The 14,667-nt window shown below is 45.4% G+C and overlaps 1 protein-coding gene across 1 annotated transcript in view; it reads right to left on the reverse strand.

The window, feature by feature from the left end:
* Positions 1-14,667, reverse strand: part of GTF2H3 (general transcription factor IIH subunit 3) — a 34,212-nt gene that overhangs the window by 18,852 nt on the left and 693 nt on the right. The window contains exons 2-4 of the mRNA XM_040347274.1: positions 8,037-8,116; positions 7,843-7,949; positions 6,223-6,383 (exon numbers count right to left, since the gene is read on the reverse strand). Coding sequence (XP_040203208.1) covers positions 6,223-6,383; positions 7,843-7,949; positions 8,037-8,116 — 348 coding nt within the window. The remainder of the gene's footprint in view (positions 1-6,222; positions 6,384-7,842; positions 7,950-8,036; positions 8,117-14,667) is intronic.

The raw sequence follows: 14,667 nt of genomic DNA on the forward strand, positions 1-14,667 counted from the left end.
GGTCATGTCATGCTTTTTTTCTATTACAAGGGATGTTTACATTTTTTAAAGTACAGAGTAAAAAAAAAATTGAAAGCCCCCCGTCTCACCGAGCTCGCGCGTAGAAGCGAACATATATGTCACACCAGCATATAAAACCGGTGTTTAAACCACACGTGTGGTACTGTAGTATATTTATTTTAAAAAAGTGCGCTTGTAAGACTGCTGCGCAAATACGGTGTGACAGAAAGTATTACAACAACCACCATTTTATTCTCTAGGGTGTTAGAAATAAAATGTATAATGTTTGGGGGTTCTAAGTAATTTTCTAGCAAAAAAAAATTTAAAAAACAGATTTTAACTTGTAAACAACTAATATAAAAAAGATCTTTGGTCCCTTAAAGCGGTGGTTCACCCACAATAACAACATTTTAGCATTAAATTAAGCATAGTAGCGCGAGCTACAGTATGCCTGTATTTATTTTTTTTGCCCCATACTCACTGTGCAATCCTATAGTGAAGATTCCGACTCCCCGCGGGGAATGGGCGTTCCTATCCAGAGGAAAGATGATTGACGGCCGGCTATGGCACGTCACGCTCCTCGAAGATAGCCGGAGTAGGTCTCGGCTCTTCACGGCGCTATACGGCGCCTGCGCACAGACTATGCGCAGGCGCCGTGAAGAGCCAAGTCCTATTTCGGCTATTTCCGGAGAAGCGTGACGCGCCAGAGCCGGCCGTCAATCATCTTCCCTCTGGATAGGAACGCCCATTCCCCGCGGGGAGTCGGAATCTTCACTATAGGATTGCACAGTGAGTACGGGGCAAAAAAAATAAATACAGGCATACTGTAGCTCGCGCTACTATGCTTAATTTAATGCTAGAAAAAAAAATTATAGGGTGAACCCCCTCTTTACGTGGTTAAAAACCAAAAGGAAAACCATGATAAAAAGAGGATTTTTTGTACTCACCGTAAAATCCTTTTTCTCTGTCGTCCATGGACGGACACAGCTCCTTAAATCTTGACATGTGGGTTATGTTCCTGTTCATAGGAGAGGACTAGGCAGAACGTGTTAGTTATCTTAAAACATGTAACTTTAACAGAGTTGAACAGCCCCGCCCAGGGGGCGGTCCCTCCAGTTATAACCCCTCACCCTGCAGCTCAGTTCGTCATAAAAAAGAACGGGTGGGAGCTGTATCCGTCCATGGACGACAGAGAAAGGGATTTTACGGCAAGTACAAAAAATCCTATTTTCTCTTTTCGTCTAAGGACGGACACAGCTCCTTAAATCTTGACATGTGGGATGTCCCCAAGCAGTGTCAGAAAAAAGAGGGGTGGGAACAGCAATCAAAGAAGACTTAACTTCACCCCAAACAAACGACGCTCCTCAACGGAGGAGTTGCAACCTCAAACAGCGGACTTGCAAAACCTTGCAGCCAAAGGAAGCATCCAAAGATGCACTCACATCAAACTTGTAAAACTTTGAGAAAGTGTGAACAGACAACCAGGTCGCCAACTTACACACCTGCGAGACAGATGCTTGATGTTGGAAAGCCCAGGAGGCACCATTTGCCCTGGTCGAATGCACTGTGACAGGAAAGGGAGGCGCCCGCCCCCTAAGGGCATAGGCCTGGATGACGGTCTGCCTGATCCACCTAGAAATGGTGGCCGATGAGACCGCCAGGCCCTTCTGTGGACCAGACACCGTCACGAACAGTGAGTCAGATCTCTGGAATGGAGCCGTAGCAGACAGGTACACCCGTAGGGCATGTACCACATCCAAAGTATGTATTTCAACCTCCTTGGGATACGACGGCCGAGGACACAAGGATGGAAGTACAATGTCCTTGTTTAGGTGAAAATCCGAAACTACCTTAGGAATGAAAGAGGGCTGTGGGCGCAATACCGCTTTCTTCTTATGGAGGACCAGGTAAGGTGACTTGCAAGGCAAGGCTGCCAATTCAGAAACCCTTCTGACCGATGTAATGACAACTAGAAAAGCAACTTTCTGAGAAAGCGTTAAGAGAGGAATCTCCCTGATATTCTCAAAGGGAGGTTCCTGAAGCACTGAGAACACCAGATTCAAGTCCCACGGAGGAAGCGGTGGTCTAATCAGGGGAATCACGTGTCGGACCCCCTGTACAAATGTACTAACCAGTGAGTGAGCCGCCAGGGGCCGTTGAAAGAAGACTACCCCTTAATAGTGCTTAAGGCAAGTTTCTGATCCACTCCGCGCTGTAAGAACAGCAAAATCCGAGAAACCGAATAGTCGCGTGGGCGCCAAGCCATCTCTTCACACATAGAGATGTATGCCTTCCAGGTGCGATGGTAGATCTTCCGGGAAGAAAATTTCCAGGCCCTCAACATGGTGGAGATTACCGAATCCAACAGACCACGGTCCCTTAGTACCTGGCTTTCAATAGCCATGCCGTTAAAGCCAGCGACTGTAAAGCAGGATGAAGTATGGGACCTTCAGAAAGAAGGTCCTCCCACATTGGCAGACGCCAGGGAGCGTCTGCTACAAGCCTCACAAGGTCAGCATACCAGGGACGCCGGGGCCAGTCTGGGACAATTAGAATCACCAGAATCCCCTCGGCCTCCACTCTGCGGAGCAGACGTGGAAGCAATTTCATTAAGGTAAAGGCATAAATTAGCCGATACTGACCCCATGGAGCCACCAACGCGTCCGACGCGTCTGCCCAGGGATCCCTGGACCTGGCCACAAACCTTGACACCTTGCGATTGAGTCGAGAGGCCACATCTGGTGTGCCCCATTTCCGACAAAGGAGTTGAAAAACCTCTGGGTGTAACGACGATTCCCTTTGGTCCAGCATCTGGCGACTCAGATAGTCCGCCTGCCAGTTTTCTATGCCCGAAGTGTAAACAGCAGATAGAGCCGGTACGCTCCTTTCGGCCCATCTTAGGATGTGAGCGACCTTCGACTCTGCGGCCAAGCTCCTTGTTCCTCCCTGATGGTTGACATAAGACACCGCTGTGGTGTTGTCTGACTGGATCCTGACCGGACGCCCTCTGCGACCACTTGGAGAGGCACAGTCTGATCGCTCGAAGTTCAAGGACATTGATCGGTAGGAGAGATTCTTCTGGAGTCCAGCGGCCCTGGGCCAACTGAACCCCCCCCACAGACTTCCCCACAACCGGTCAGGCTGGCATCCGTTGTGATCACAGTCCCAGTGGAAAGGAAGGAAATACTTCGCAAACTAAAGTGCCGGGGATGTCAGCCACCAAGTCAGAGAGGCCCTGACTAGGCGACTTACCTGAATCTGATGATCCAGAGACAATGGGGATTTGTTCCATTTTGACAGAATCATTCTCTGCAGCACCCAAATATGGGATTGGGCATACGGTACTGCCTCGAAGGAGGCTACCATGAGGCCTAGGACTCTCATACAGAAACGGAGAGACGACCATTTGCGGGATGTTAACAACCTCACTGCAGCCTGGAACGTCTACAATTTCTCTGGAGGGAGAAAAACTGTCGCCTCCGATGAGTCCAGAATCAGCCCCAGGTATTCTAGGCGCTAACACCGACTTCTGGATGTTCAGTATCCATCCAAAGTCTTGGAAAGTCTGACTGGCTAGAGACACGTCCTCCTCTAACTCTGAGCTGGAAGCAGCTCTCAGAAGAAGATCGTCTAAGTAACCCACGTAAGGCAATGCCTCACTGTCTCGGCAAAGCTAGAATTGGGGCAAGCACCTTGGTGAAAACTCTTGGTGTTGACGCTAGGCCAAATGGGAGAGCCACAAATTGATAGTGGTCCTCCCCGACCACGAAAACGCAGGAACCTCTGGTGTCTGTCACATATGGGGACATGCAAGTACGCGTCCTTGATGTCCAGGGACGCCAGAAAGTCCCCAGGATGGAGCACAGCTACCACCGAGCGAATCGATTCCATCCTGAATTTCTGAACCTTTACAAAGGCATTGAGGGCCTTGAGGTCTAGGATTGGACGAACTCCTTCCTTCTTTGGGACCACAAACAGATTTGAAAAGAATCCTTGAATCCTGTCCTGCGGTGGTACGGGAATGATTACCCCATACCTCAACCAGTCTTGAACTGCCCAAGTCAGGACAGTCCGACGAGACGGTAGGAGAGGAAGATTTGAGGAAAAGAATCTGTTTGGTGGACAAGAGAGAAACTCGATCTTGTACCCTGAAGAAACCACTTCGCAAACCCACTGGTCAGAAAGCAGGGAGGTCCAGCGAGCTGTGAACCTGTGAAGACATCCCCCCACCCAAGTATCGGGTGGGGGAAAAACTTCATGCGAAAGCGGATTTGTTTGTGGGCTTGGATTGCTTGCGCATCCAGGGACGCTTTTGTCCCCAAGTTGAGCCTTTATCGGCTTGGGAGGGTCTGCTAGCGGGCCCTGACTGACAAAAATACTGCTTTTGTGCAAGGAAGGAAGACCCCAGCTTACGGGGCGGTCCTTTATCCTTGGTGGACTGAGGTAGAAGAGTGATCCTACCTCTAGTGACATCCTTAATAATGTCGTCCAGTGAGGCACCAAAGAGCCTCCCACCTTCGAAAGGCAAATCTGTCAGCGCTTTCTTAGAAGCTTGATCAGTGGACCAGCATTTCAGCCATATCAGGCGGCGCAAGACCAACACGGATACAGAGGCCCTGGAGATTAAAGGAGTCGCATCCAGGATTGCATCACATACGTACACCAGACCCTGCACCTGCTGGTCGGCCAGTGTCACAATTTCTTGTGGGAACTGATGCTCCTCCACTGCCTGGGGCAAAAGTTTAGCCCATTCAGTGAGTGTCTGAGACACCAAAGTCGCAGCCACTAACGGCCGCAACGCTGAACCCAGCATGTCGAACACGGTCCGAGTCACCGCTTTGCATCTCCTATCAGTAGGGTCCTTAAAAGCAGGGGTCCCCTCTACCGGGATAGTGGTTACCTTGTTCAACCTTGATACAGGGGGAGAAGCCCATTTTTTCAAAAGGCTCTCTTCAAAGGGGTAACAGACCACCATGCGCTGAGGGACCACAAGGGACCTCTGCGGCCTTTTCCATTCCTTATCTATGAATCTGTCAAAGAAATCAACAGGAAAAACCTTTACAGAGCAGGTTGGTCTGTGAAACCCAAAAGGGACCGACACCCCAGTGGATGTCCCAGCAGTATCTTCAAGCTTAAGAGTGTCCCTTACTGCATTGATAAGTGCTCCCACAAGTGCTCTGTCCTGCACTGACCCGCAAGAGAAGTCCTCCTCAGTGCCTGGACGGTCCTGGTCCACATCCTCTGACACCTCAGAACAGGGGTCCTGTTCTGCGGCCAGGCCCAAGTCAGAGTATTCCCCAGGAGATGCCGGGGGAGGGGGCGCTTTTTACCCCCCTTACGCCCACATGCCACTTCCAGCCTGGCAACAAATGACTCCAGGACTGCCGACAAATTGTCCTAAGTAAATGCAGGTGCAGGGGCACCAGCTGCTGCCTCTGGAATTTCCGGGGAAAAAATACCAGCTTCAGACTCCATTCTGACCCACTGACAGTCCTTAGGAACTGAGTCAAGACACTTGTAAAAAAAAATGGCCACCCTCCTAGCTGCGCTGACCAAGGGGGTTACCCAAGGAAAATCACCACCCAGCCAGAGACTGTCCAGCACCGTTACCCGCTCTGCCTCACACACAGCGTATGTCTGCTGTGTTCTGTTAGGTGATTAGCGCTATTTGCGTCGTTCAGGAAGCTTCCAGCGCTAGAGGCCAAGCCACACAGTGAAAAAAACACTCCAAAATGACGCTCGAAGACCGGACTGGGGAGACTACCAGGATCTATAATATCCAGCTTGTCGTCCAGCCGACACTTGATAGAAGATCTCAGGATCAAAAAATAAAATAATAAAAAGTTAAAATTACTGTAGGACTCTGGGCCCAAGGGGGAGGCAGGTCCATCTCCTCTTCTAGGCAGAAAAAAACTAAGCTGTATGCTGCAGGGTAAGGGGTTATGATCGGAGGGACCGCCTCCTGGGCGGGGCTGTTCAACTCTATTAAAGTTACATGTTTTAAGATAATTAACATGTTCTGCCTAGTCCTCTCCTATGAACAGGAACATAACCCACATGTCAAGATTTAAGGAGCTATGTCCGTCCATGGACGGAAAGAGAAATTGATTTTATCAGGGGATTGAAAGATATAGAATTACAGGTTTTCTTCTTGATGAACTAGCAGTTATAGAATGCTAGACACTTTAATCTTGTGCCATATTTTCTTTTGGTAATTCTTACTTTTGGTCATAAGATCTCTGATATCGTCAGCAATCATGTCATTGGCGGCTGTCAGTAATTCGTATTTGCCATCCTTACTTCCTGATACATTTGATTCAAAAATTGAGGACTCCCCAGAGAAGTCTCCACTCTTCCACTGTTTTCCTGGGAAAAGGAGGCGACTGTAAAATAAGGAGAAATAGTGTAAATAACACAATAACACTTCCTAAGTCATGTGTTTTCATGTCTTTTTCTATTTTGTAGTTTACGAAAGAATAAAAGCTTCATCCCTCCATGCCAAGTACTGCATTATGGAAAAAAGGGGGGAAAAGTCACATGCTCCCCTATCTCTGGAAGTACCAGGCATCACTAAGAGGCCAGGGGATATTTTGCCTGGAAAAGATGTAAAGTGACAGGTCTGCATATAATGATATTAAACCCTCAGTGTTCTTTAGCACTTTCAGCAGCTCATTTACCCATTTTCTCAGTAGCTAGCTTTATCTTTTATTTCTTGCCTATATTCCAGTTAAAAGCGGAGTTCCAGCCATAAACATTTTTTTTTTTAAGTCAGCAGCTACAAACACTGTAGCTGCTGACTTTTAATGATGACGCTTACCTGTCCAGGGAGCCTGTGATGTTGCCCCCCCCCCCCCCCCCGGCTGATCGGTCCATTGGATCGGGTGCAGGTAACGCCATTCTAACTAAGGGAAAATGGCAGTGGAGCCTTGCTGCTTCGCTGCCGTTTCCTACTGCGCATGCCCGAGTCGCGCGGCGCATTGTGAATGGCCAGCTTGTCTTCTGGGACACACACATGTCCCAGAAGAAGGGGGGCCTCGCTGCGCAAGAGGACATGACATCCTGCACCGCGGCCCGGTGAACTGGAAGTACACTTAGTACTTCCAAAAAGGGTACTTTAGAAAAAAAATAAACAATTTTAGATATCCAAAAACGAGGGGTGGTCTTTAGTTTAAGACCACCTATCAAAAGTGGGTGGAACTCAGCTTTAAGCTGGTGCCATGACTGCTGCCCCAGGTTTTCTGTGTCAAGGTGGCTGTTTTCTCTGGCAGCGTCCTAGGGAATCACCCTTGCATGCAGTGACTAGCGTTGTATCTTCCTACACTGTGCACATCAATAAAAACACATCCCTAAAATCGCTTCAGATTTAATACTACATTAAATCAACTGGAATTCCTACCCACTATACACCTAAGCCCTAAAACGACCCCCCCCCAAAACATATGCTAACTAACCTGTGTAAAAAAAGATGTACAGTGGCAGTGAATAAATATATGAAGCCCTTGGAATTAACTGGAGATGTCACTGCTCCAGGCTTTACTAGCCGCTGTCATAGCGCTCTCTCCTCTCCCCTGCAGCCACCACTGACTGACACAGGGGAGATCGTGTTACCGGACCAGAGCCGGTTGAAATCAGTTAAGTATATACTTTTTTTTTTTTACACAGGATTAGTCAGCATAGGTGAAGGAGAGGGGACAGTTTTAAGGTTAGTTAAGTGTAAAGCCAGAATTCCACTTTAAAATGATTTGCAGTATTCTAGCAGTCATTAATCTTTCATTGTTCTGATATCTTTGAATTGAAGACAGGTACAATCTGAATGCGTGTGATGAAATAAAACTCTCATACCTTTCTTGTAAATGACTGGCAATCACAGCAAGTTTGTTGTTACGACCCATAAATAAATGGGAATTTCCCATCACCATGACTGCATCCATGCATTTTGGAAGTGTTACCTATTAAACCAAAGATGTAAAGGTTGGTTGAAAATACTCATAGATTTAAATTTCAGGACTCCCTACTATATATTCCTATGTACTTACAGCAGACTGATTGAGTGCTTGCTTTCCCCACCATATGGGGTTCACATCAACGACAACAACTAAAAGATTAACTTCATCATCTATAACAAGAATGAACACAATGGTTACATGCAAATTAAGTCAGATATCAATTTCTTTTTAGCACAATTCATTCCTATTTGAAGCAGAACTCCACTCCAAACAAACACTTTGTATTATTCAGAAGAATACGGAAGAGGTAGAACCTTTATTTTAAATGATATCCATATCCCAAATGGGGAAATTTCCCATAATTTCCTCTGGTGTTACTGTGCGGACATTTCTTTAAATGCAATAACAGGTACGGGTTGGCAAATCAGAACTGAAACTTGTGATTTACGTTTGGGACATTTCCCCTCACATCCGGTCATTTCGCTGGAACAAGTAGTGAGGGGGATATCTCCCCATTGGGATACTAACAGTGTTAAAAAAGCTGGCAGAAGAAATTTTTCCAATTTTGTATCTTTTCTTAATGGGCACCACCGGTCTCTCTCTGGTCTCTGGGAATGTTTGGGTACTTCCTTGATTTATTGTCATGTTAAGCACTTTTCTGTGTACTACGGTATATGGCACAAACTCTACCAGTGAGGCTATGAGGATTATTTATGAAGGGAAAATCCACTTTGCACTTGGAAGTGCAGTTGCTGTAGATCAGAGGGGAAGATCTGAAATGAGGGGAAGCTCTGCTGATTTTATCACCCAATCATGTGCAAGCTAAAATGCTGTTTTGTATTTTCCTTGGATGTCCCCCTTGGATCTACAGCGACTGCACTTCCAAGTGCACTTGTAGTGCAAAGTGGATTTGCCTTTAGTAAATAACCCCCTATGTGTAGCTTAAAGGGGTTGTAAAAGGTACAATTTTTTTTCCTAAATAGCTTCCTTTGCCTTTGAGTGCAGTCCTCCTTCACTTACCTCATCCTTCCATTTTGCTTTTAAATGTCCTTATTTCTTCTGAGAAATCCTCACTTCCTGTTCTTCTGTCTGTAACTCCACACAGTAATGCAAGGCTTTCTCCCTGGTGTGGAGTGTCGTGCTCGCCCCTTCTCTTGGACTACAAGAGAGTCAGGACGCTCTCTACGTTGCAGATAGAGAAAGGAGCCATGTGTTAGTGGGCGTCCTGACTCTCCAGTAGTCCAAGGGAGGGGGCGGGCATGACACTCCACACCAGGGAGAAAGCCTCGCATTACTGTGTGGAGTTACAGACAGAAGAACAGAAAGTGAGGATTCTCTCAAAAGAAATTAAAAGCAAAATCGAAAGATGAGGTAAGTGAAGGAGGACTGCACTAAGGAAAAGGAAGCTATTTAGGAAAAAAATAATTGTACCTTTACAACCCCTTTAAGTTCTGATCTTTTGTAACATTTATTATATTATGCTCATGTTCTTATGCTGTGGCCAGGGCTCTGGCCTTTGTCCTTTTTGATATGCTGTATTCTGCAGTATTTTCAAGAAAAAAAGATTGAAAGTAAAAAAAATACATTGACAGAAGCACTAATACTTCTTTGCTGTAAAACTAGAATGAATACGTCAGTTCAAACATTACATTCCAATTTTACCAGGCTTGCTGAAATTCTTGCTAAATGGTGCCATCTAGAGGATACTAAGAAGTAGGCTGTCCTAAAACCACAACCAGAGATCAGCTTCATTTATTTCTTACAGAAGCTTTTACAAACCCGATATATGTATTTGTATCAATCCAAAACCAGCAATAATAAACTGAAATAAAACTTTTATTTAGCTGTATATCGAAAAAGATAGAGATAATATATTTGAACATGTGAGAATCCTACAAAAATGTGAGACATTAAAGTGATTGTAAACTTATTTTTTTTCCAATGGCAAAAATGTTATACTTACCTGCTCTGTGCAATGGTTTTGGCTCCTAGCTCCACCACTTTAGCGAATGCCCCCATAAGAAGCTGCTTCCTATTGGAGCACTTGTGCCGACTCGATTATGAGCAATGCTGCCTGCGTCTATAGACACAGACAGTGCAGCTTGGCCCTGCCCCGTCACAGGCGCTACTATTAATATGCACTGTGAGGAGGGAGAAAGCAGAGTGAGCTACTGCTCTTGGGCACAGAGCTGGGTTGAAATCAGGCTCAGGTAAGTATAAGTGGGGTTGATGGGATCCAGTTTAAACAGTTTTTTGTTTTTTTGTGGTACTAAACCCATCAAATTACCAGTTTCAAAAAAGAGTTGGGCTCCATTCACACCTGAGTGACTTGTATCTGGGAAACGAATATGAAAAAAATTATTACAGAATTTCATCAAAATTTGGAACGCATTGGCAACCATGGTTAGAGTCATTCTGGGGCAAAGTCTTGTCCTCACAACGTACCTGAAATGTCTCCTATGCCATAGAATAGTTTGTAAACAGTGTCTGGGCTAGCTATTATTGGGGTTCTAACTCTCTTTTGTTAGTTAAGCAGGGGATTGTGGCGCTGATGGGTATATTTTGGGAGTGTGAATGTGTGTGAGAGTGTGGATCTTCTTTCTGGGGGGTTCTTGGCACCTATAATTTCTAGAAATCTTATTACTGGAATTCTCCCCCTGCTCCCCCTCCACCAATATTGTCCTTGGGAGTGTGCGGGTTACTCGGGTTTCGGCTCTTTCATGCTTTATGTAGGCATACTGACTGCATTTTCTAACTATGGGCCAGATTCACAAAAGAGATACGACGGCGTATCTCCCGATACGCCGTCGTATCTCTGTTTCTATCTATGCGACTGATTCATAGAATCAGTTACGCATAGATATCCCTTAGATCCGACAGGTGTAATTGTTTCACACTGTCGGATCTTAGGATGCAGTACCGCGGCCGCCGCTGGGGGGAGTTCGCGTCGTAAACCAGCGTCGGGTATGCAAATTAGGAGTTACGGCGATTCACGACGGATTTTCGCGTTCGCTACGTCGCCGCTAGTCTAGTTTCCCGTCGCAAAGTTAGTCGTTATTTGACCTGCCTTAACTTTACACAGCAATCGCATTGCTGTATAAAGTATGGCCGTCGTTCCCGCGGCGAAATTTAAAAATGAACGTCGTTTGCGTAAGCCGTCCGGGAATACGGAATTGCGCGTCGCCGTTCGAAAAAATGACGTCACTGCGCACAAAGCACGACGGGAATTGCGAAACGGAGCATGCGCAGTAGGTCCGGCCCGGGAGCGCGCCTAATTTAAATGGCACACGCCCATTTGAATTGGCCCGCCTTGCGCTGGACGTATTTACGATACACCGCCGCAAGTTTCCAGGTAAGTGCTCTGTGGATTGGGCACTAAAACTGGAAACTTGCGGCGGTGTAACGTAAACGGGTTACGTTACACGGCCGCAAATGTATGTGAATATGGCCCTATGTCTCTTCCAATGTTGCCTCCGTTTACTGTTTTTTTTGTTTGTGTTTATGAAAAAATAAATTAAAATAAAAATAAAAAAAACTAAACGCATTTGCGATGTCATTATTTCTTAATTGGCGATTGGCGGGCAACAAAAAAGTGCTTTTGGCTCTGTGACAAGATTTGGTATATGAGCTTCTTTGGAATAGAGGGAGGCCCATTCTAATGAATGGTGCCGCTCCAAAAAGTTCAACTAAAAAAAAAAATATAACGCACTGCAGAAGCTTACGCTGCACTACGCTCAGGTGTGAATAGAGCCTTACATTCCCAGCATGTGGTAGGAATCACATCACTGATCTTGATAATGAGCTGATGATGAGGCTCTTTACACATGTGATCAGCTGTGTCCAATCACAGCTGATCACAGAATTACAGCGCTATTTGTCCTGTGAAACTGTTAAATGTGTGATTCAGAAAATTGCAGCATTAAGGCCATTAGTTGTTGCTGATGATCATAGGAAATACATATTTATTTCCTATGATTGTCAGCACCATCTAGTGTCCACAGTGTGGTATTTTCCTGATGCATGCTATTCTTATGAATTAAGAAAATCCAACATAAGAGAAAATAGCCTAGTAACATTCGACTTTGCCAGCATTTACATGAATACTGTTTTAGAGGACAACGTTTTTGTGGGGATTTCCATAAAGTAATTAAAATATGTTGCAAAGGTCACAAAGCATAACATACATAAAGCAAAATTACTCATAATTATAACATCACAACTAGGATGAAGTTTTTATAAGTACACCCATACAATACCTGGGTAATAGACATTACTATTGCCATATCTTTGTAGTAATTGGAAATATGTTTTTTTTTTTTCAACTTGTTTTCAGTTTTTCCATATAACACAAGCATAGATTTGGAATTTGTGATACAAAAAAAAAAAAACATTTTACCTCCAAAAACAGAAATGTTGTGCTAAAGCGGAGTTCCACCCAAAAGTGGAACTTCCGCTTATACGCTTCCTCCCCCGCTCCGATCTCACATTTGGCACCTCTCAGGGGAAAGGGGGGGAATGGGGACCCATTTTTGACAGGTCCCCTTCCCCACTTTCGGGAGACGGGCCGCAGTCCGATCTCCTGGAATTTCAGCCCCCCTCCTCCTTCCCCCGCCACCTGGCTAATTGAAAAGTGCAGCCGAAAGGCTTCACTGCCTGGTTCCCTTACCAAGAATGGCGGCGGCAGCACCCGGGAGTCGATCCGAAGATTGGCTTTGGTGCCGAGATCGCCGGCTCCCTGGACAGGTAAGTGCCCTAATATTTAAAAGTCAGCAGCTGCAGTATATGTAGCTGCTGAATTTTAAAAAAAAAAATCACCCAGGCTGGACCTCCTCTTTAAGTACAAATCAGCCAATAGGTTATTAGCAGTTGAATTAAAAGGGATTTCTACAGAGAGTTCTTGAAGCAGAACTAAACCCTCCGAATCTTTTCAGTCAAGGAAGCTGCCATCTTAGCTTCTGTTTGATCTGCAACTGCCATGATGCTGCACATATGATCAGTTATGACACCAGCCATTTGATGGTTTGACAGTTTGGTAGAGAGCACAACCAATGTGGCAGTTAGAATTCCCGGCATGTGCTGGGAATGTAACTGTTTTTTTTAAACTGTTAAATCAATGGGATTAGTTCAGCTTTAAATTTATGAATTTAGTTCCACTTTAGGCCTTGTTCACACCATGGTGCAGACTTCCGTTTTCTGCCCATGTTCTGCTGGGGAACAACAAAAAATTGTTCTCTATGGGAAATGTTCACACCACACTGTGCGGATTTTTTCTGCAACGTGTGTGTAATTTTCTGCACGGGAAAAAAACTGACATGACATCAAGATTGGTGTTAATAAAGCACATAACTTACACACATGAAAACTGATGTCTCTGCAAGTGAAATCTGTGTGGTTTTCCCTTTCACGCACCTATGGTGTAAATGAGCCCTAAAGGAGATTGTACAGTCTTAAGGTAACCATACACTACACTATCTGATTGTAAAATCTCTATCAGATCAACTATGTAGCGCATGGGTCTTCAAACTATGGCCCTCCAGTTGTTCAGGAACTACAATTCCCATCATGCCTAGTCATGTCTGTGAATGTCAGAGTTTTACAATGCCTCATGGGATGTGTAGTTCCGCAACAGCTGGAGGGCCGCAGTTTGAGGATCCCTGATGTAGCGCAACGGCCTGCCTGATTTAATACAAGTTGAATGTATTGTTTAGGTCTGTCCTAACAAACTACTATTTAGTGCAAGGGCCTGTCTAGATACAAATTGGATAATTTAGGTAGGCCCTCTCATTACATAGTTTTGGTAATTCTAAAATTTAAAGTGGAAGTACATGCAAAAACTTAAATCCCTGCATCTATAGCCACCAACATTCAAACACTAAGGTTTTCTGCGAGCGATCCGACCCGATCTCCAGCAGCAGAATCTCTGCTGAGGACAAGTCCGACAACGGCTTTGAAATTAATAGTAAGTGACATCACCCATAGAGCTACTATTAAGGATGAGCTCTGGCGTGTTCGCATAGAACATGTGCAGAGCCCGCCAGGAAGTGTGCACGGCGCTGCGCTAATAACAGCCAGGGAGACATTTCACGATCCCTGCAGCTGAGCATCGGGACAATGTCTCCCTGGCTGTGATTAGCACAGCGCCGTGCACACTTCTTGGGGGGCTCTGCACGTGTTCTATACGAACACGCCAGAGCTCATCCTTAGCTACTATGGGGCTTCCGTTGTCGGATGTCTTCTCTGCACCTGCCTCCTCAGCGAAGCCGCGTCTGACAGCTCAGTGTGGGATCGGAGCTTCCGCAACTGAAGATCGGGTCATATCATCTGCAGAAAAGGTATGTATACTGAGTTTTTTCATTAAAGGGCTAGAGAGGTTAAAATGTTGGTGGCTATAGATGCAGAGATTTTAGCATGGACTTCCACTTTAACTTTGAAATTAATAAAACTATGTAATGAGAGGGCCTACCTAAATTATCCTATTTGTAGCTAGACAGGCCCTTGCACTACATAGTAGTTGGTAGGACAGACCTAAACAATACATTCAACTTGTATCAAATCAGGCAGGCCCTTGCACTACATAGTTGACAGAAGATTTGATAGAGATTTTACAATCAGATAGTGAAGTGTATGGTTACCTTAAGACTCTACAATCTCCTTTAGGGCTCATTTACACCATAGGTGTGTGAAAGCGAAAGGGAAAACCGCACAGATTTCACTTGCAGAG

Source organism: Rana temporaria, chromosome 1 (assembly GCF_905171775.1).
Source record: "Rana temporaria chromosome 1, aRanTem1.1, whole genome shotgun sequence".
Taxonomy (NCBI): domain Eukaryota; kingdom Metazoa; phylum Chordata; class Amphibia; order Anura; family Ranidae; genus Rana; species Rana temporaria.